The sequence below is a fragment of the Microcebus murinus genome, chromosome 12, assembly GCF_040939455.1.
Source record: "Microcebus murinus isolate Inina chromosome 12, M.murinus_Inina_mat1.0, whole genome shotgun sequence".
In the NCBI taxonomy this organism is placed as follows: Eukaryota; Metazoa; Chordata; class Mammalia; order Primates; family Cheirogaleidae; genus Microcebus; species Microcebus murinus.
The window spans coordinates 47,109,880-47,131,496 of record NC_134115.1 but is presented as its reverse complement, the minus strand read 5'-3'; the positions used below and the strand labels follow the sequence as shown (position 1 = coordinate 47,131,496).

The 21,617-nt window shown below is 37.6% G+C and overlaps 1 protein-coding gene across 2 annotated transcripts in view; it reads right to left on the bottom strand.

The window, feature by feature from the left end:
- Positions 1-21,617, bottom strand: part of FOCAD (focadhesin) — a 265,358-nt gene that overhangs the window by 9,045 nt on the left and 234,696 nt on the right. For both annotated transcript variants that reach the window (XM_076008775.1, XM_012769776.3), the window contains exons 36-42: positions 13,609-13,737; positions 11,727-11,842; positions 8,680-8,940; positions 7,938-8,027; positions 4,101-4,278; positions 2,165-2,262; positions 443-694 (exon numbers count right to left, since the gene is read on the bottom strand). In XM_076008775.1, coding sequence (XP_075864890.1) covers positions 443-694; positions 2,165-2,262; positions 4,101-4,278; positions 7,938-8,027; positions 8,680-8,940; positions 11,727-11,842; positions 13,609-13,737 — 1,124 coding nt within the window. The remainder of the gene's footprint in view (positions 1-442; positions 695-2,164; positions 2,263-4,100; positions 4,279-7,937; positions 8,028-8,679; positions 8,941-11,726; positions 11,843-13,608; positions 13,738-21,617) is intronic.

The following is a 21,617-nucleotide window of genomic DNA, read 5'->3' as shown; positions in this document are numbered from 1 at the left end:
TCAGAAGACTTCCCTGACCCCACCCCAGGCATTGTTGACCGACTCCCTTGCTCACCATCACTTCACTATTTCACTATCCTACTTATCACATCACTTTGTAAGCCTGACTTTCCCTTCCTATCTGTCCTCACTTTGAGATTCTGAGCTCTCTGAGATTTACCCATCCTTTCCACCCCAGGATTAAGAACACGTGTCTTCAATAAATGAATGCCATTATGGGCTTTCCTCTCCACCCACCCCAACTGTAAGCGAATTGCTGACTTGTTTTTAATTAGCAGTTGTCTGGAGCCTAGGGAAGACTCAATCTCCGAGATTCTGCATCTGGCTGAGCTTTGGGGCTGAGGATGAAAGCCTGTGGTATGATTCAAGTTGCACTTAACTTCCACCTCAATGAAGAGAAAACAGCTGCCTGCCCTGCTAAGCAGGTGGCTGCCAACCTTACCTTCTGGGTCTGTTCTTTCCATGGCTCTTTCTGCAGCAGGAGAGGCATGCTACTAGGAAGGAGAGTGAGAGCCTCCTGCAAAGTGACCCTGTGCATTGGACTCCTGCCAAGGAAGCTTGATGCTGGCCCTGCTGGGCCATTCTCCTGATGCCATGGCAACCAACTGGCACTAAGGCCAAGGAGGAGAGGGGCAGCGTGGTCTGCCCATGCAACCACTGCGGTTGCAAATATCAGCAAGAAGAAGTCCAAAGCCTATGATGGAAAATAGAAAACATTAGGTCAGATGTTTAAGTAGAAACAAGGAAAGGAAAATAGAAAACATTAGGTCAACTCAAACAAACACATGTTCATATACACAGCCCTGTCATGATGCAATGTCATTTCCCCTTCACTGAACCACTCTTCTTAGCCCTACCCAAGAAGAGGAACTGGACTGAACAGCAAATCCAATTTTCATGCTTAAAGAAGAGACATTTTAGGGATTTGGAAGGTTTCTGTGGTCCCTTTATGTGAAGAAAGAAGATCCAATAGTTTTATTATTACTGTTGTATTAGTAACATTTCAGGAGAAACATAATTTATTCAATTCCTAATCATACCAATATCCAAACATTCCTGTTTTGGTGTTTTCAAAGATTTTAAGAAATTAAGAGAGAGAAGGAAAGAGATTTATTGTTATGTGGCCAAAACTAACTTTAAAAAATATGTATAGTCTGATTTTATTTTTGAGCTATAATCTAGGATCCATTCGTTTAGATTTTAGACTCATCTAGATACTTGTAGAAATGGGGTTAATAGCAGCCATGTCTGAGTTGTTGGATTACAGTGATTTAAACTACACTTCTTTCTGCTCATCTATACTGTCAGTCTTTAAGATTTTTGTTAGAAAACAGAGAAAGTTAAAAATTTAGGAAATTAGGAGAAAAAAGGACATTATGCTAGTTCAAAAAGTAATTCTGAATCTCTTAAAATTCCTCATCTCATGAATTAAAATTTCAAGAAGACACAGAACTCTTCAGAAAACCAAACAGAATGACAAAGAACATCTCAGGTCATGCAAATTGTACTCACACAGTGAAGAGCATACCATGCAGTATGCCCGTAGAAAACAATTCCACTACTAAAACACACACAGCAGCCAGCTATATCAAGACAATGAAGAAGGACAGTGGGAAATAACTAACTTCATTGTATTAATCTTTTTTTTTTTTTTAACTCATCTAATACCAGGGGTTCTTACTTTTTTAGGGTCACAGGTCATTTTGCAGGTGTGCTAAAAACTTCCCTCCATATGTGCACAGACACATGTAAGTACTGGCATACATACAGATTATTTGCATACACTTCAGGAATGTCTTCAAACCAGGTGTTTTTAGCTTATGGAAGCCCAGAGCCCTGTATTCCCACAAATTTTATGGAATCAAACCCAAGTACACTGGTACACAGGACCTTGGCTTCCCTTTCCGGTTAGTGTGTGTTGTGTTCTGTTTATTAAAGAACATATTTTGCTGAAAATATCTTGTCAAAGGGCATCCCTGGGTGTCTCCAAGAGTGTAGTAAGAATACACATTTCCTTGTGGCATTGCAGAATCGTTAACAGTGTCTCAAAAATAAGAGGAAGGAGGCAAAGAAAAGCTGTAAGCAGCAACACATTCCTCTTTTGGGAGAGTAAATATAAGTTATACATTTTAAGGAAGCTACAAACTACTCCTCTAGATTGTACCTCATCAAGAGCGACATTCTGAACAGATGTTGACTGGTAAGCAACATTTCTGATGTAACCCATCAGTTCCAAGAGCCACTCCATTCTCTTCAACACACCTGAAACAAAAAGGATATTTCTTTACTAGACCATGGTTTTCCTTTGAAATGTAAAACAGATCAATAACCATCATAACTAAAGCACAGCTGGTGAGGATTCCACTAAACAGTTTCAAGTTCTCTTGCAATACAAGTCTCTGAGACTTGTGATTGCCTGAGAGAGAGAGTTCTTTGACATAGCAGATAACTGTATTCTAGTCTTTAATTTTCAAAAACTAATCTATGTTTCAAATCTCTATGCTCATTACTAACTGAATGCATTTGCTGGAGTTTCTCTCTGAAAATTAACATATTAACTGCCATGTGAGTTGTATTTAACTCATGCTAGTTTTGAGCCTGGGGCCTTGTGAAGCATATGTAACTCACATTATCTCTTCACCTTGGGAGCCTCGTGAACTATTTTTTGAGTTGTATATAACTTGCACACAGGAAACAATAAAAAACAAATTTTTCTTTAAATTAGAAAAGACCATTCTGTTTTCAAAGTTTTTATTCTATTTTCATAATAAAACACCGTGGCCCTGAGGGGGAAAAAATGTGGCAGTTAATATGTTAAACACACTAGGAGAAATTTGGCATGCCAACTAACTAGTAATGTTGAATTTTGGATCATTAGCTGTTTTTATAGTTTTCCTTTGCTTACGTATTCCCAATCTATGCTGAAATCTCAGAGGAAACCCATCCCAAAGACATAAAAAGAAAAATAAAAACCAACCATTATAGGGTACTGGGGAACAAACATTAGCAGAAATACTGACTTTTTTTCGCTTTTTAATTTTTTAGCACAGTAAAGACTACTTAGGAAGATTTTTAAAATTTAGTAAGAGGAAAATGGGAACTACATGTGAGAGCTGGCTAGTTAGAACAGAAGGTAACACCAGATTTATTTCAGTTTATTGCATGTAACTTCATGTTTAATTGGAAATACCTACTTGATTTCTTACTAATACACTTTGGGGTTAGAATGAAAAATCCAGTTTCTCATCACAGGTTCATTTTTCAGTGGGCAGGCACTGATGTGCATATGGGGCAACTGTCTGAACTGCCAAAGAGGAGGATGAATCAAAATTTCTTATACGGTCTTAACAGAGAATTACAGACATGTTTGTCGGTTTCTCCTCAATATCATAAACATACAAGAGAAGGATGGGGAAAACAGGGCACATAAACATAAGTAACTTGTCTGTGATCACAAGGGCTTCCCAGCCACATTGAATCCATGTAAGCCATTCAGTTGACATTCAGAACTTGAACATAGTCTGGAAAAATTATAAGCATATGACCAAAGAGATGCAATGAGTAATGGCGGAGCTCCCTTACCGAGTGATTATTAAAATATAAAGTCTAAAATGGTCTAAAAGTTGCACCGTGTAATTCATTAGCAGAACTTGAGGCTTAAGAATGCATGTAGGGTAGCCAGATTTCATTAGTCTCACTCCTGGGAAGTTCTTCTATAAAATAACTATTTAATTTTTTTGTTTCGGTTTTCTCTTTTGTTTATTAAATGACCATCCAAAACCCATTTTCATAAAATTACCGGGCAGAATCAATTGACATCTTGTGTGTTTGGGAAACTAAAGTTAAACAGGCAGAAGCAACCTGGTACACTTGTTTGTATCCTTGAGGGTCTAAAGAGCCAAATACAATATAAAAAGCCTCAAAATAACACATTCTGATCTCCAGAAAGTGGATGTTGTGAGCTATAACTGCTCATTTTCATCCAAGGTACGCCTCATTTGTGGTAAGAAGGCCTAACCTGTGTCAAGAAGCATTAAACTAAATTTTAAGTTGAGAAAACAAGTACAACTTAAAAGGGACAGCAGGCAGGCTGGCCTCACCTGTGTTGGCATGGCTTACGATCCGTGCCTGGTATAAGCTGTGCAGAATCATCCAGGCCAGCATCTCTTTCTCATGGTGCTGCACAGCCACACTCAATATATCAGTCAAGTTCATCAAGGGGAACCGTCCTTGAGAGATTAAGTACAGTTTGACAAAGGCAGCCTTTTCTATGTTGCTCTGCGAAAAAAATAAATTGTTCAGTTACTAGTAAATTAAAACTGAAGTAGCCACAGAATTTCCGGGGAGGGACAAAACAGAAAAAGTGAGTTTGATGTTATTATTCTGTTCATTTTCTGCAGCATGTGATCTATCTGCCTGTGTGCTAAATTAAAATGTACAATAGAGGGTTGCAATGTCACCTGCTTCTTCATAAAGACAATAAATATGTTAAGGGGTTAGTTGGTGATAATATTAAGTTTACACAAATAATAATAAAAGGATAACAAATATAGTGCTTATCATGTGCTAAGCACCATTCTAAACCTTTCGACACATATTAATTCAGTGGTTTTCAAAATGTAATACACAGACTTCTGGTGGATCTCAAGGTCCTTTTAGAGGTTCTGTGAAGTCAAAACTATTTTTATATTAATACCAAACTGTAACTAGTATTCCTTTTATTTTTCACTGCTATATATAACATTTTTAAAAAGCCAGTTTCACTTAAAAGATCCTTGTAAACAATAAAAATTATTAGTTTCATTAAAACTTGGCTCGAGTACATTTTTTTTTTTTTTTAACATTCTGTGGGACAAACTGGGAAATACTCATAAGGGACTTCCGCATAAGCAAGTATGCTGGTGGCATCAAGGCAAGGAAGAACGCTTGTAAGATTAACCTGTGAGATGAAACAGCCACGCTTTTCATGGAACACCATTTACTTGCAAGAATGATTGATGGACAAACTATGATTATTCACACTGTGTATATGACAGATAATTTTCTTAAAATTGAAGGAAGTGAGTCTGTCACTTCAAGGAAAATACCTGACAGTACTTGTTCCTAATGATAAAGTTTGAGTTTTTTAACAAAGATTAGATTTTCAGAAAATTTGTTTCCACTTCTATGAGCTTGGCATCTTCCCAATATGTAAAAGGCTTTTCTGGTAACTGGTGATTTTAACAGATATTATGTTTTTACATTATATAATGAAATGTATCAACATTTGGAAGATCTTCAAAACTCAATGATCTGATATTTTCCAAATGACCAATGTATGATATTACAAAATCCATCCATGGATAAAAGACCCAAAGTGCCAGACAGACCAGTGGATTTTAATGTTTTTAATTTAACAAAGCATGTGAATTTCACTGACATGGTTTCTGATTCCTCATTGCAATTAACCTCTAAGAAAGCACCAGTCATTGAGTTTTGATGCAATATCAAAGAAAGATTTTCATAATTCTCTGAAAAGACTATTACACACTCTTCCTCTTTCCATCTACATATCTGTTAAGGCTGGGATTTCTTCACATACCTCACCCAAACAACATCACAACAGATGGAATGAAGCAGCAGCCATGAGAATCCAGCTGTCTTCTATTAAGCCAGACATTAAGGAGATTTATAAAAATTTAAGATAATGCCACTTTTCTAAGTTGTCCTTTAAAAAATTATTTTTATTATCCATGTTAAGATGTAATGGGTTTATTATTATTTTTTAAGTAAATATTTTAAAATTTTCCTAGTTTTAATTTCTAATATGGTAAATATCAACGGATATGACCCATATGAATAAAAGCTCTTTGGGGTCCTCAATAATTTATAAGAAACTAAAGTGTTCCTGAGATCAAAACATGTGAGGACTGTTGTATTAACTAGTTAATTCTTACACCAACCCTCTGCGTAGGTTACTATTAGCATCCCAGCTTTACAGAAGGGGAAAATGAAGCACGGGGGTTATGTAACTTGCTTAAGGTCACACAGCCAGAGGTGGCAGAGTAAGAACTGGAATCCAGGGAGTCTGAGCTCTCCACTACTACCTTACTCTACCTCTATTATTTCCAGAAATGAATAGAAAATTCTGATCTCAGTGGAGCAGACTAACTCATTTGGAGACATCAGAACACTACTTAGTATGTTCCAAAGACAATATCCTGAATGGTACTTACGAATCCATGTGATTATAACACAGCAACCTCTAGCTCCAGGTACCAAGAAGTAAATTACATGATTTATTTCCAACTACATAGTATGACTGTAATAAGATATAATTAGTTACAAATATGTAATAATTATGATAATAAATAATTACTGAGTCCTCACTTTGGGCCAGGCACTATTCCAAGTACTTGGATGAATTAAGTAATTTAACTTTCAAAACAACTCTAATAGGTAGGTGTTATTATCTCCCTTTTATAGATGAGGAAACTGAGACAGGGAGACATTATGAAACTTAACCCAGATCACATTGCTAACAAATTGCAGAGCTGAATTTCAAACCAGAGCAGTGAGGCTTCAGAATCCACCCTTTTTTAACCATTTTCTTAAACTGCTTCTCCTTGATTTAAACAAGCTAATCTCCAAAATGCTCTAAAATGATATTCCAAATACTCTGTTAACAACAGTGGTTCTCAGAACTTAGGATGCACCAGAATCACCTAAGAGACTATTAAAACTCACACTCCTGGGTCCCACCTCCAGAGTTTCTGATTTGGCAGGTCTAGAGTGGGACTCGAGAACTTGCCTTTCTAATCAGTTCCCAGGTGATGCTGATGACAATGGTCCAGGGGCCACGCTTTGAGAATCACTGTTATATGATGTAGAATTCAAGGATCCAACTGTAGGCAAACCTTGTCATAAAGTAAAATAAATGACAAGAAGGCCACCAGCTATGGGGGAGCTCACAGTTCTCCAGATCTGCAGTCCCCAAACCCTGGGCCTCAGCACACCAGGCACCGGGCCGCACAGCTGGAGGAGAGCGGTGAGCAAGTGAGCGAAGCCCCACTTGCATCCACCGCTGCTCCCCATCGCTCCATCCCGGCCCCAGCCCCGCCCCCATCAGATCAGCCAGGGCATCAGACCCTCAAGGAGCATGGACCCCACTGCAAACTGCGCATGCGAGGGCTCCAGCTGGGGCACTCCCTATGAGAATCCGCTGCCTGCCAATCTGAGGTGGGGTGGAGCTGAGGCGGCGATCCCCCACAACCTCCCCAGTATGTGGGAAAGCTGTCTTCCATGAAACTGGTCCCTGGTATCAAAAAGGTTGGGGACCACGGCTCTAGACAATTAGTACTGGCTGGTATGCAAGGTTGTCATTCAAGTAAGTATGTCATTTTGAGATGTACATATCCTAAAAAATCATTCATTGTTGATCTGCAACTCAAATTTAAAAAAAAATCTTGTATTTTATTTGCTAAATCTGGCAACTTTACTGATATGTTTGTTACTTTTTTGTTCCTTCATCATTTGACTGCATATGGGTATGGAGGGTACTTATAAATTATCCTGTGTCAGGGCTAATAGTGCTTGTCAATTGGCCACCTTTCTTCATTCCAAAAGGATACTATCAGTTGAAGGATAAAGTGGGAGAAATTGGGTTAAAAAGCTATTCACCCATCTATCCATCATATAATATTTTTTTTTGTTTTTTTGTCTTTTTAAACATCTCACTGGTAGACACTGTACAACATTTATTAAGTACTAATCATACTAGTAGGCTGGACACTAGACCCCACAGTGAAACAGAAAGATAGTTTGCTGAAATTAACCAGTAACAAATATGAGGCAAAACTCAAAACTAGCTTCAGCCAAAAGGAAACAGCAATCGATTTTTTCAATGGTAATTCCTGCCTCAATAATGAAGAAAATATAGATAGATATGTTATTATTACCTTAGTAATCTGGGCAACCCGATTGGCGTCATCATCCGTCATTTCTGAGAGGCATTTTGCTACACTAATATACAGCTCTAGGTCATTTCTCTGGTAAGGAAAAATTCCAAGCATGTCAAAATACAACGTAAAATAGCAAGTTTATTCTAACGTTCTGACAAATTATTAGATTTGCTTATCCTCATGAACAGCAGCTGATGAGGTTCTAATTTTAACTAAACACAAACATATGGCCAATTTTTATCATTTTAAAAACATCTTTCCTGTTATGTGGTGTAAGGGGTGGGAGGAGGGTTTACTTTTTGTCCTTATCAGAATTCCATCATCCCATACCTCTTTGTAAAACTATAATTCGGAGGTCTGTTGGGGGAGGGGAAGGGCTAATATTAAGTCATTTGATATGACAGTATATTAGACAATGCACCCACGGAGTCTATAGATGTCAGGTGTATAGATTTCTGAGTTTGCTTATCTTCTACAGGCATCTGGTAAAAATTGCCTAACAGCATTGCCTGGTACAGCACTGGTTAACCTGCTTCTGAGCTTGCTCAAAACTTTAGTTCTAAATATTCAACCTCAATTTAGATCTTGGAAGCAAACAAACTCCTAAGTGAAGAATGTGGTTATTTCTTGCTAGCCTTCCCACCCACATTCTTAAAACATACACCTCCCCACTTTGGCAAAAGGCTTTAAAAAATCCCAAACATAAATTGTCAGGAATGTAAATATTTTTGTTCCTCACCCGAATCTTATTTGGTAGAAGGTCAAAAATTTTCCCAGTAGCTTCACAGAGCTGACTCCAGAGGTGGTAGGCAGGGCTGGGCAGTTTCATGGCCTGGCACAGACCCTGTAAGGCACTCGGGCATAATTCAGGATTGCAAAGCGGCGAAGCCACCTTAAAAACTGCTACCATTAAGTTTTCAACAAAACCCAGGAGCTGGTCATCAGAAACATGTTTTATCCACAGAGGTGCAGACACCAGGAGGTATTTCTTGATATTCAGCTGGAAGTGAAACCGAAGAGATCAGATGGAAACAGGCAAGTCTGGGTTTGCAATGCTCAAAACCTCTTGGTCATTGCTGTGCTTAAGGGTAGACTGAGAGATAAAAGGCTCAGGTTACTTCCTTCTTCCCTCATTTTCCCACAGCTTCATGGTCCAATGGGCCACTAATGCATGTAATTTTGGCTGCTGCAGTCACTTCTGAGCCAGGGTGACTCATGTGTGTATATGGTGTCTGCCAGTCCATCTGTGAACTACTCAGCTTGAACCTTGGATCTTTGCAGTGAAGAGAATAAAATGCTACTTCTGAAAGTACATTACAGTTGCTTTTTAGTTTTAAAAGGTCACCTTCTCTGGCAAGAAAAGATAAAAGGTTCATCTGCTAAAAATCAACTAAACAGAGCATCTGATATTATTAATTTCTTCTTCTGGGAAAAACTAAAAAAGTAATAAGGAGAACTGGCATGTTGGGACCATTTCTGACCAAAGAAAAACCTCCAGCTGAGTATGTGGAACTGATCAAGGCTTCTTAGAGTTCCCAAGAGCCAAGAAGGGGCATGGTTAGTAGTAGCTCTGTTATGCAACATGGACTTTAAGAGAGTGGGCTTCAAAGATTCTTAGAAACATAAGTATGATACTTAAGGGGCAGCAAGTCTAAAAGAGGTGGTCTAAAAAATAAAATCTGACTATGAAATCAGTAAATTTCTAAAAAGATTAATGTAGTTGCATCAGTGTTCTGAACAGCTCATTTTAAAGAATATGCCAACTCGGCCGGGCACGGTGGCTCACGCCTGTAATCCTAGCACTCTGGGAGGCAGAAGTGGGTGGATTGCTCGAGGTCAGGAGTTCAAAACCAGCCTGAGCAAGAGCGAGACTCTGTCTCTACTATAAATAGAAAGAAATTAATTGGCCAACTAATATATATAGAAAAAATTAGCTGGGCATGGTGGCCCATGCCTGTAGTCCCAGCTACTCGGGAGGCTGAGGCAGAAGGATTGCTTGAGCCCAGGAGTTTGAGGTTGCTGTGAGCTAGGTTGATGCCACGGCACTCACTCTAGCCTGGGCAACAAAGAGAGACTGTCTCAAAAAAAAAAAAAAGAAGAAGAATATGCCATCTCATAATTTTATAAGAAAATGAATTTATTAATTAACAAAAATAACAATAAAGACCTATAATCAAAGACAAATGCCAAAGAAAAATTTCTGAGGTCAACAAAACAGGATATTGGAGATAGGCCTGATTACAAAGGAAGGAGGAGTTAACAGAATAGGGCTTTGAAGTCAGCTAGACACAGCTCTCCCATTGACTGGCTATGCAAACTTTGCTTGACCTCTACTTGCCTTAGTTTATCAACGTATAAAATGGAAATAATAAAATATATCTCTCAGAAGTGAAATAAGTCAGACATCAAAGACTTCATATTGTATGATTTCATTCTAAAGAATTTATAAAATGTATATGAAATTTAAACTTATATAAAAGTTCTTTTAAAAAAGGCAAAATTATAAAGGCAGAAAGCACATCAGTAATGGCCTGGGTCTGAAGTTGGGAGTGGAGGTTGACTACAAATAGACACAATGGAACTTTGTCAGGTAATGGAAGTGTTCTTGGTGATGACTAAAAAATCTATAAATGTACTAAAACTCATCAAATTTTATACTTAAAATGGTCATATTTTAGGATATATAAATTGTAACTCAGTAAAGCTATTTAAAAATTGTCCTGCCAGGCTTGTAGAGAGATTAAATCTGATGTTTATAAGTACTCATTGAGTGCCTGCAGGTACCATGTACATAGCAAGTGCTCAGTTAGTGGCAGCTAGATGGGAGACACTTGGAGCAGACAGGTAGAGTAAGGTTAATAGTTGACAGAAAGGATGCAGATCTCCATAGCATCCACCTTCAATTAAAAAGACTGGGAGGAGTAGGAAAGGTGTAAAAAAAAACAAAAATCAAAAACAGTTCAGAGTAGGGACAAAAGCCAAGAGTTGAGGGTTATTCTCAAAGATTAAAAGCCTTCTAGAACAGAAGAATAACAGGCCAAAGATGAGAGCATTTAAACTTTTATCAACTGGTAAACCTCTAATGGAATGCATTTTTCTGTCCTAGCTTGCAAATCAAAATTATACATCTTTACTAACTACCCATCTTTAAACACTCTTGCCCTATTCTTCCTGCCTACCCTTAGCCTATACCTGGAAGGTGCTAGCTCTTATCACAAACACCAGATTGGGTCACTTCTTCCTCAATACTTTGCTCAAGCTAAACACCCCAGGAGATGTTTCACACTTTCCACCTACACCCTCTCACTACATCCCCTGGTGTCCCTGATTCAATGCCTAACTAAATCCTACTGAGCCTTCAACACTCACCTTAATGGCTGCCTCCTCTGGGAAAGGGAGGGATAATACATAGATGAGTCCAGTACATGTGGATTTGCTTTCATCTTAATACCTACTGAGATGATTACATATACTATGTAATCAGAGAAACCTAGGTTGAAATAATTCCACAACTTTCTAGCTGTATAATCTTGAGAAAGGAACTTTAATTCACCTGATCATTACTTTCCCCTTTTTGTAATAAATGGTGGCTAAAGCATGAATGATAATGGCTAGGTGGGGTTCTGAGCAATATAATTTTCTAATCTGCAGGCCAGCTACTATCAAGCCCTTTGTAAGATCCCCTTTGTCCACTCTCGACTTTGAGAACACACCCCCATTCGAATGTTAGTTTCCTCCAAAAGAACCATATCCTCCCCTTGGCCAACACCCTTCATGGCTACTTACACTCAGACTGTGGATCAGTGGTGGCATCACCCACAAGCCCAACAGTGCAGCTGCGTTCTGGGATGACTGTGCCTGGGTCACCATAATTTCAAGGCACAGTTGCTGGATCTCTTCACCTGAAAGAGAGAAAGGGAAAGAATCTGTCATACAGCTGCTTCTCTGACTCATTTTCAGGCTTTAATATCTCAAATCAAAGCATCTGCTTGTGTGAATTCTGCAGGTAACAGAACTTCGGTAAAGCAGAAGGTGTATTCAAGAGACTTGTTGGTTATGAGGCAAAAGAACGTGTACAATGGCATCATAGTCCCAAGTCTTGGAACTGACAAGTGACATGAACTAGGTAGGGAAATTTCTCTTATAATATCCAGAGAAACCTACATATTCAAGCACTGTTGAAAATATGAGAAAATTCTCACTAAAAAACCCTTGGTCTCTATTATTCCCTCCTCTCCATCTCATATTCAGCACATACATATATAGAGGTCTGGAATGACTTAAAAATGTAGCCACATTCTTTAGTGATCAAGTCTTTTTAGTATCCTGATCCCCATCAGCAGTCTTATTTTCCCAACCAGACCATTTCTTCTTTTTATCTGAGGATTTTACTAAAAAACAAACATTTTCAATATACCACACAAAAGTAGAAGAGGGACAAAGGAACATATTTTTCAAATGAAATCTCTGGAAACCCAGCATGGTGACATCATATCTTATGGAGAGATTATGTTCAAATGAAAGCATTTAAGTGAAAAATTGTGTGTAGTCAAAATTATCTTTAGTTATCTTTTAAATTGCACATAAATTACAGTATACCAGTCATTCTGTACATCATATGTAAGTAAGCACTCTACTATGATGGAACACTCACGGCAAATGCAAACTCATGCAATTTTACAACACTTTAAATTATTCTCTTTTTTTTGGAGCAAGCATATGAAATTATATTTGCATGTGATAACTCCATTCTGTATAAAAGAGGTTGCTGTGGATGAACTAGGGGACACTGAGGTGTGTATTCACTTTGCCTCTCAACACAAAATAATTGTAGTAGACAGAATAATGGCCCCTGATGATGTCCACATCCTAATCCTTGGAACCTGTGAATATATTCCCTAATTATATGGCAAAGAAACTTTGCAGATGTGATTAAGGTTAAGGATCCTGAGGGGGGATTATCCTGAATTATTTAAGTGAGTCCATTAATCATGTGAGTCCTTAAAGGTGGAAAACAGCCATTTCCTGGCTGTAGAGAACCAGAGAGATGACAGTGTGAGAAGACCTCAGCCCTCCATTGTTTGTGTTGAAGATGGAGAAAAAGTGACACCATTCAAAGATTGTGGGAAACCTGTAGAAGCTGGAAAAGAAAAGGAAATAGATTCTCCCCTAGAGCCTCTAGAAAGAAATTCTGTGCTGCTGACACCTTGATCTTAGTCTGGTGAGAAACATGTTGGACTTCTGGCCTATAGAACTGTAAAGATAATAAATTTGTGTTGTTTCAAGCCACTAAGTCAGTGGTAATTTGTTCCAGAGAAAACTTATATAGCATCTCACATGGTACTTTTTGACACCGAGGGCTCTGGAAGTACAGTTTGATAACCACCGACCCAGGCTTTATGGGACCTGCACCATGTTCCCAGCAATACGCACCCCTCAGTCAAGTATTGTTTTCGATGGACGTATCTGGCCTGTGTCTTCAGACCTCTTCCTCCTCACCAAGGGACTCAATGACTCAGTGAAAGTAACTCAGCCACATCCAACAAGGCAAACCTCAAGATCTAAAACATCTATCAAGTCATTATGAACTGCGACACAGAATAGGTTTTTCTACTCAGCTCAAAGCCTAAAAGCAAAGTCTAAAGACCTAAAAACATCTGATATTTACCAAAGTTTAGCCTCATAAGTGGAGAGAGGAGTGCAGCCCAGTTCACAGGAGGATATTGGTAGCTTTCTCCAACAGCTGCTATGGGTTTCATCACCACTTTAAGAAGGGAAGGAGGTACAGATTCAGGACCTGCAGCATAAAAGAAAAAAATATTATAAAATACCTTCATAGCATTAAGAAAGTGGAAAATGCCAACTTTCCCTTTCTTCTAGTTTCAAAGGATCTGATATCACATCTTCACTTGTGATCAACTGTTCAATTCTGCACTCTTAATTTCAACCCCATTTGTGGCAAAACCTTTCGCCCTCTGTTCTTCTTTTTAAATTTTTAATTGATACATAAAACTGTACATATTAATATTTATGGGTTACAGAGTGATAATTCTATACATATGTACAATGATCAAATCGGGGTAATTAGCATGTTTATCCCCTCAAATATTTATCATTTCTTTATATTGGGAACATTCAAAATCCTCTCCTTTTGAAACTAACAATAAATTATTGTTAACTACAGTCACCCTACAGTGCTATAGAACACTAGAACTTATTCCTAGTACCTAGTTTTTATTTTGTATCCTTTAACCAACCTCTCCCTATCTCCTATCCTCGTTACCTTTCCCAGCCTTTAGTCACCACTATTTTACTTTCTACTTTTACATGAGAACAACATTTTTTTAGCTTCCATGTATGAGTGAGAACATACAGTATTTATATTTCTGTGCCTGGTTTATTTCACTTAACATAATGTCCTTCAGGCTCATCCATTCTTTCAGGATTTCGTTCCTTTTTGTGTGCAGTTTTGCCTTCTCATCTGGGTAAGAATATTCCACATTGCTACTTAGCTGTCTTCCATGCTCTCTTGTCTTTTAATCCAGTTTTATCTATTTGAAAAATAAGTAACTTACTCTACATTATTGCATCATTGCACACTTATCCCTCAATCCACTTCCAGCAGAAAGGACAAGTACTGCCCACTCAGGTACATTCCCTTTCTAAGGACTATGGCTTACCTAGTTCCTGTGACCCTAAATTGGTCACATAATGTAGCATAAAATTCTCTTTTTCTGCTCCTCAGCCTGCACCATGGTGACTATTCCAGAAGTGAGCACCATAGGTTAGGTTAATAAGCTACCTATGACACAGTATCATTACTTTAATATCATATTCCTTTTTTATGGTTGTGTGCAGGGTAATTGGCAATTGAAAAACTGAGATACCTGAGCACTTATAAGTGGAAACATATGGTTCAGTCAGGGATGGAATAGCTACTAAGGGCCATGTAAAGTGAAGCTACAAGGAGATCAGAAACAGTGCATAAAAACGTAAAAGACCAAGAAAGAGAAGAAGAAGCAGCAGGGTCAACATCATCAGCAGAAGAGAAGTTTAGCATCAGCAGAATTGGCAAAAGGAAAAGCATCAGCAGGTAAAGGAAGAGCAGAAGTGGGATCAGTAAAAGCAGCACCAGAATCAGAAAATGCTGAAAAAGTGGTAATCAGAAGTGGAGGCAGAGTCAGCAAAAGGAAAAACAGCTGCAGAAAGGAGAAGCATAGGACAAAGGAGAAGCAGATGCAAACCAGCATATACTGAAAAATGGGAAGCCCAAGCAGGGCAGAATGAGCAAACTGAAAACAGCTGCAGAAAGGAGAAGCATAGGACAAAGGAGAAGCAGAGGCAAATCAGCAGATATTGAAAAATGAGGAAGCACAGGCAAGGCAAGGTCAGCAAAGTGAAAACAGCAACAGAAAGGAGAAGCTTAGGAAAAAGGAGAAGCAGAGGTAAAACCTGATACTGAAAAATGGGAAGCACAAGCTGGGCAGAGTCAGCAAAGTGAAAATAGCAACAGAAAGGAGAAGCTTGGGGAAAAGGAGAAGCAGAGGCAAAACCTGATACTGAAAAATGGGAAGCACAAGCTGGGCAGAGGCAGCAAAGTGAAAACAGCAACAGAAAGGAGAAGCTTGGGGAAAAGGAGAAGCAGAGGCAAAACCTGATACTGAAAAATGGGAAGCACAAGCTGGGCAGAGGCAGCAAAGTGAAAACAGCAACAGAAAGGAGAAGCTTAGGAAAAAGGAGAAGCAGAGGTAAAACCTGATACTGAAAAATGGGAAGCACAAGCTGGGCAGAGGCAGCAAAGTGAAAACAGCAACAGAAAGGAGAAGCTTAGGAAAAAGGAGAAGCAGAGGTAAAACCTGATACTGAAAAATGGGAAGCACAAGCTGGGCAGAGTCAGCAAAGTGAAAACAGCAACAGAAAGGAGAAGCTTAGGAAAAAGGAGAAGCAGAGGTAAAACCTGATACTGAAAAATGGGAAGCACAAGCTGGGCAGAGGCAGCAAAGTGAAAACAGCAACAGAAAGGAGAAGCTTAGGAAAAAGGAGAAGCAGAGGTAAAACCTGATACTGAAAAATGGGAAGCACAAGCTGGGCAGAGGTAGCAAAGTGAAAACAGCTGTAGAAAGGGGGAGCTTAGGAAAAAGGAGAAGCAGAGGTAAAACCTGATACTGAAAAATGGGAAGCACAAGCAGGACAGAGTCAGCAAAGTGAAAACAGCAACAGAAAGGAGAAGCTTGGGGAAAAGGAGAAGCAGAGGCAAAACCTGATGCTGAAAAATGGGAAGCACAAGCTGGGCAGAGGTAGCAAAGTGAAAACAGCTGTAGAAAGGGGGAGCTTAGGAAAAAGGAGAAGTAGAGGCAACATCTGATACTGAAAAATGGGAAGTACAAGCAGGACAGAGTCAGTAAAAGTGAAAACAGCAACGGAAAGGAGAAGCTTGGGGAAAAGGAGAAACAGAGGCAAAACCTGATGCTGAAAAATGGGAAGCACAAGCTGGGCAGAGGTAGCAAAGTGAAAACAGCTGTAGAAAGGGGGAGCTTAGGAAAAAGGAGAAGTAGAGGCAACATCTGATACTGAAAAATGGGAAGTACAAGCAGGGCAGAGTCAGTAAAAGTGAAAACAGCAACAGAAAAGGGGAAGCTTAGGAAAAAGAAGAAGCAGAGGCAAAATTAGAAACTGAAAAAATAGGAAGCACAAGCAGGGCAGAGTCAGCAAAGTGAAAACAGCAACAGAAAGGAGAAGCTTAGGAAAAAGAAGCAGCTTAGGAAAAAGGAGAAGCAGAGGCAAAATCAGAAACTGAAAAAAATGGGAAGCACAAGCAGGGTAGAGTCAGCAAAGTGAAAACAGCAACAGAAAGGAGAAGCTTAGGAAAAAGGAGAAGCAGAGGCAAAATCAGAAACGGAAAACATGGGAAGCACAAGCAGGGCAGAGTCAGCAAAAGTAAAAACAGCAACAGAAAGGGAAAGCATAGGAAAAAGGAGAAGCAGAGGCAAAATCAACAGAAAAAATGGCAGAATCAGCAGATGCCAAAAGAATGGGGAAGCAGAAGCAAGGGCAGAGCCAGCAAAAGTGAAAACAGCAGCAGAAAAAAGAAGCATAGGAAAAAGTTTGAGAAACGGAGGCAAAATCAACACACTGAAAAAAGGGGAAGCAGAAATAGGGCAGTCAGCAGAAGGAAAAATAGCTGCAGAAAGGAGAAGCATAGGAAAAAGGAGAAGCAAATGTGGAATCAGCAGAAAAAAGCAACACAATCAGCAGAAGCTGAAAAGAAGAAGTAGAAGCAAAATCAGCAGACACTAAGAAAGGGGGCAGAGTCAGCAAAAGGAAAAATAGCAATAGAAAGGAGAAGCACAAAAGAAAGGAGAAGCCTAACATCACTAAACAGCAGGAGAACGTAAACCAAAACCACAGTGAGATATCAACTCACGGCTATTAGGCTGACTGCTAGACGACCAGAAAATAAAGTGTTGGGGAGGATATGGATAAATTGGAACTCTTAGGCACTGTTGGTGGGATTGTAAAATGGTGCAACCACTATGGAAAACAGTATGGCAATTCCTCAGAAAATTATAAATTATTTTATATAAATATAAAATTATAAATGCAACCACCATATAATCCAGCAATCTCATTTTTGGGTACATATCAAAAACAACTGAAGGCAGGATCTTGAAGAGATAATTTGCACATTGTGTTCCTAGCAGCATTATTTATAATAATAAAGTGGCAAAAGCAGCCCAAATGTCCATTCATAGAAGAATGAATAAATAAAATGTGAGGCTGGAGGGGGGTTTTCAACAAAAAATTATAGAGCATAAAAAAACAAGAAAGTTTGGCCATTTCATAGAAGAAATTAATAGAAATTATCCCAGAGGAAGCACAGACGTCGGACTTACTAGAAAAACACTTGAAATCAACTATCTCAAACATGCTTAAACAACCAAAGGAAACCAATGGGCAATGATACATGAACAAATAGAGAATAGAGAATATCAATAAAGAGTTTAAAAAAAAAAAAAACTGAAAAAATTGTGGAGCTAAAAACATAGTAACTGCAACACAAAACTCACTAGATGGTTGAAATAGCAGATTTGAGCGGGCAGAAGAAAGAACTGTCTCACATAAAGATAGGTCAATTGAAATTATATAGTCTAAGAAACAGAAAGAAAGAAGAAAAAAAAATGATTGGGGCCTAAAGATACCTTCAACTATATCAACATATGTATAAGGGGAATCCCAGAAGGATAGTAGACAGAGAAAGAGATAAAAGGACTATTTGGAGAAACAATGGCCAAAATCTTCCCAAATTTGATTTAAAAAGACATAACTCTATACATTCAAGAAGCTCAACAAATTCCAAGAAAGATAAATGCAAAGAGATCCACACCAAGACACACTGTAATAACATTTTCAAAGGACAAAGACAAAGAGAATCTTGAAAGCAGCAAAGAGAACTACTCATCACATACAAAGGATTCTCAATAAGATTAATGGCCCATTTCTCATGAGAAACCATGGAGTCCAGTAAGCGGGATAACATTTTTAAAGTGCTGAAAGAAAACATGTCATCCCAAAATGCTATACCTAACAAAACTATCATTTAAGAATTAAGGAGAAGTTAAGACATTCCCAGAAAAACAAAGCTGAGGAAGTTTGTCACTCTTAGACATGCTCTATATGAGATGTTAAGAGGAGTCCTTTAGGCTAAAATAAAAGGAAACTAGACAGTTATCTAGAGAGTAATGTGAAGTCATAAAGAAATAAAGAACTCAGGTAAAGGTAATTACAGAGGTAAATATAAAAGCCAGTATTATTATATTTTTGTTTTTTAACTCCCCCTTTCACTAGTATGATTTAAAATGAAAATGCATAAAACAATTACAAATCTACATTAATGGGCAAGCAACATGTAATTTGGGATAGTGATAATGTAAGGAGGAGGGATTGAGCTTTATAAGAGCAGGTTTTTGTATGATGCTGGAGCTAAGTTGGCATCAATTCAAACTTGATTAATCAAGAAGTTTAACAATTATAAACATGTATAAATCAAACAAGAGAGCCCCAAAATACATAAAGCAAACACCAACAGAATTGAAGGGAGAGAAGTAGATGGCTCTACAATAAGAACTGGAGACTTCAATACTCTACTTTGAATAATGATAGACTATCTAGAAAGAAGATTAATAAGGATATAGGAAACCTGGATAACAATATAAACCAAAGAAACCTAGCACACATAGCCAGAACAGTTCTATTCAACACCATCAGGATACACATTTGTTTCAAGTGCACATGGAACATTTTCCAACACCAACCATATGTCAGACCACAAAACAAGTTTCAATAAATTTTAAAAGGCTAAAATCAAACAAAATGCTTTCACTAATCACAATGAAATGAAGCTAGCAATCAAGAACAAATTTCCAGGAAACCTGGAAAATTCACAAATATGTAGAAAATAAAAAGTACGCTCATAAATTACCAATGGATAAAAGAAGAAATCACAGGGGAATTAAAAAATAATTTGAGACTAATGAAAATAAAAACATGAAATACCAAAACTTGAGATGCAGCAAAAGCAGTGCTCTGCAGGAGACTGTTTGCAATAAATGCCCATATTTTAAAAAATATAAATAAATCAATATCCTAACTTTATACCTCAAGGAACTAGAAAAAAGAAGAGTAAATATACCCAAAGTTAGAGGGAAGGAAATAATGAAGTTTAGAGTGGAGATAACAAAGTATAGAATAAGAAAACAAAAGAACCAACAAAACCAAAAACTGGATCTTAGAAAAGAAAAACAAAATTGACAAACTTTAGCTAGACTAAGAAAAAAAATAGAGAAGGTGTAAATGAAATAAGAAATAAAAGTGGAGATATTTCTACTGAACATACAGGAACAAAAAGGATTATAAGAGAATACTATGAAAAACTATATGCCAAAATATTAAATGGACAAATTCTTAGAAACACACAAATTACTAAAACTGACCCAGGAATAAACAGAAAATATTAATAGACCTATAACAAGTAAAGAGATTGGGTCAGTTATCAAAAATCTCCCAACAAAGAAAAACCAGGGAGCAGAAGGCTTCATTGGTGAATATTACCAAACACTTAAAGAATTAACACCAACCCTTCTCAATTTCTTTCAAAAAATAGAAGAGAAGGGAATACTTTCTAACACATTCTAGGAGATCAATATTATCCTAATAAAGCCAGACAAAGACACTACAAAAAAAACCTAAAAAAATAAAACTAGAGACTAATATTCCTTATGAATATAAATATAAAAATTCTCAACAGAACACCAGCAAACAGAACCCACCAGCATATTAAAAGGATTATATACCACAATGAAACAGAATTTATCCCAGGAATGCAAGGGTTGTATCTTAACATGTTAAGGGGAACTTGAGAAAAACCCACAGTTAATATCAAACTCAAAGCTTTTCCTTTTCCATGAGGAACAAGACTACATTCCACTTTCATCACTTTGTACTAGATGTTCTAGCCAGAGCAATTGGATAAGAAAAAGAAATAAAAGGCATTCAGATTGGAAAGGAAGAGGTAAAGCTATATTTGCAGATGACATATGCTATATATAGAAAAACCCAAAAAATCTTTTAAAAACTAATGGATCTATAAAAAGAATTCAATAAAGTTTCAGTGTATAAGACCAACACATAAAAAATAGTTACGTTTCTATATTCTAGCAGGGAATAATCTGAAAAGGAAATTAAGAAACAATTCCACTTGTAATAGCAAAATAATAAAATAATAAAATACCTGGGGAATAAATGTAATCACAGGGAAAGACTTATACACTAAAAAGTACAAAACATTCCTTAAAGACATTAAAAGAAACCTAAACAAATGGAAAGACATCTCATGTACATGGATTGGAATGCTTAATACTATAATAGTACTACCCAAAGTGATTGAATGCAATCCCTATCAAAATTCCAAGATTGTTTTTCACAGAAATAGAAAAGCTAATCCTCAAATTCATATGGAATTGCAAGGGGCCTTAAATAACCAAAACAATCTTCAGAACAAAAAATTTGGAGGGCTCATACATACTAATTTCAAAACTTACTACAGAGCTATAGTAAGCAAAATGGTGTGTATTGGCACAGGTAAGTAGAGACATAATGACTTGTAGAACTGAATTAACAGTACAAAAATAAAACCACATACTTACAGCCAACTGTCAAGACCCTTTAATAGGGGAAAGAATGATTTCTTCAACAAATAGTGCTAAGACAACTAGATATTTACATGCCAAAGAATGAAGTGCGGTCCCTAACTAACATTATTTACAAAAATTAACTCAAAATGGATTAATACTCTAAAGATCAGAGCTAAACCAATCAAACTCTTAGAAGAGAACCTATGGGTAACACTTCGACCTTGGATTTGGCAATGGATTCTTAGGTATGACACCAACAACCTGAGCAACAATAAAAAAAGGATAAACTGGACTCTGTCAAAGTTAAAAACTGTCAAAGTGAAAAGACAACCTACAGATTGGGAGACTCTGCAAATTATAGATAATGGTCTAGTAACCAAGTACTCTTATAAGTCAAGAACAAAAAGGCAATATGATTTTTTAAAAATGGACAAAGGACTTGAACAGATAATCCTCCAAAAAAGATATACAAATGGCCAACAAATAC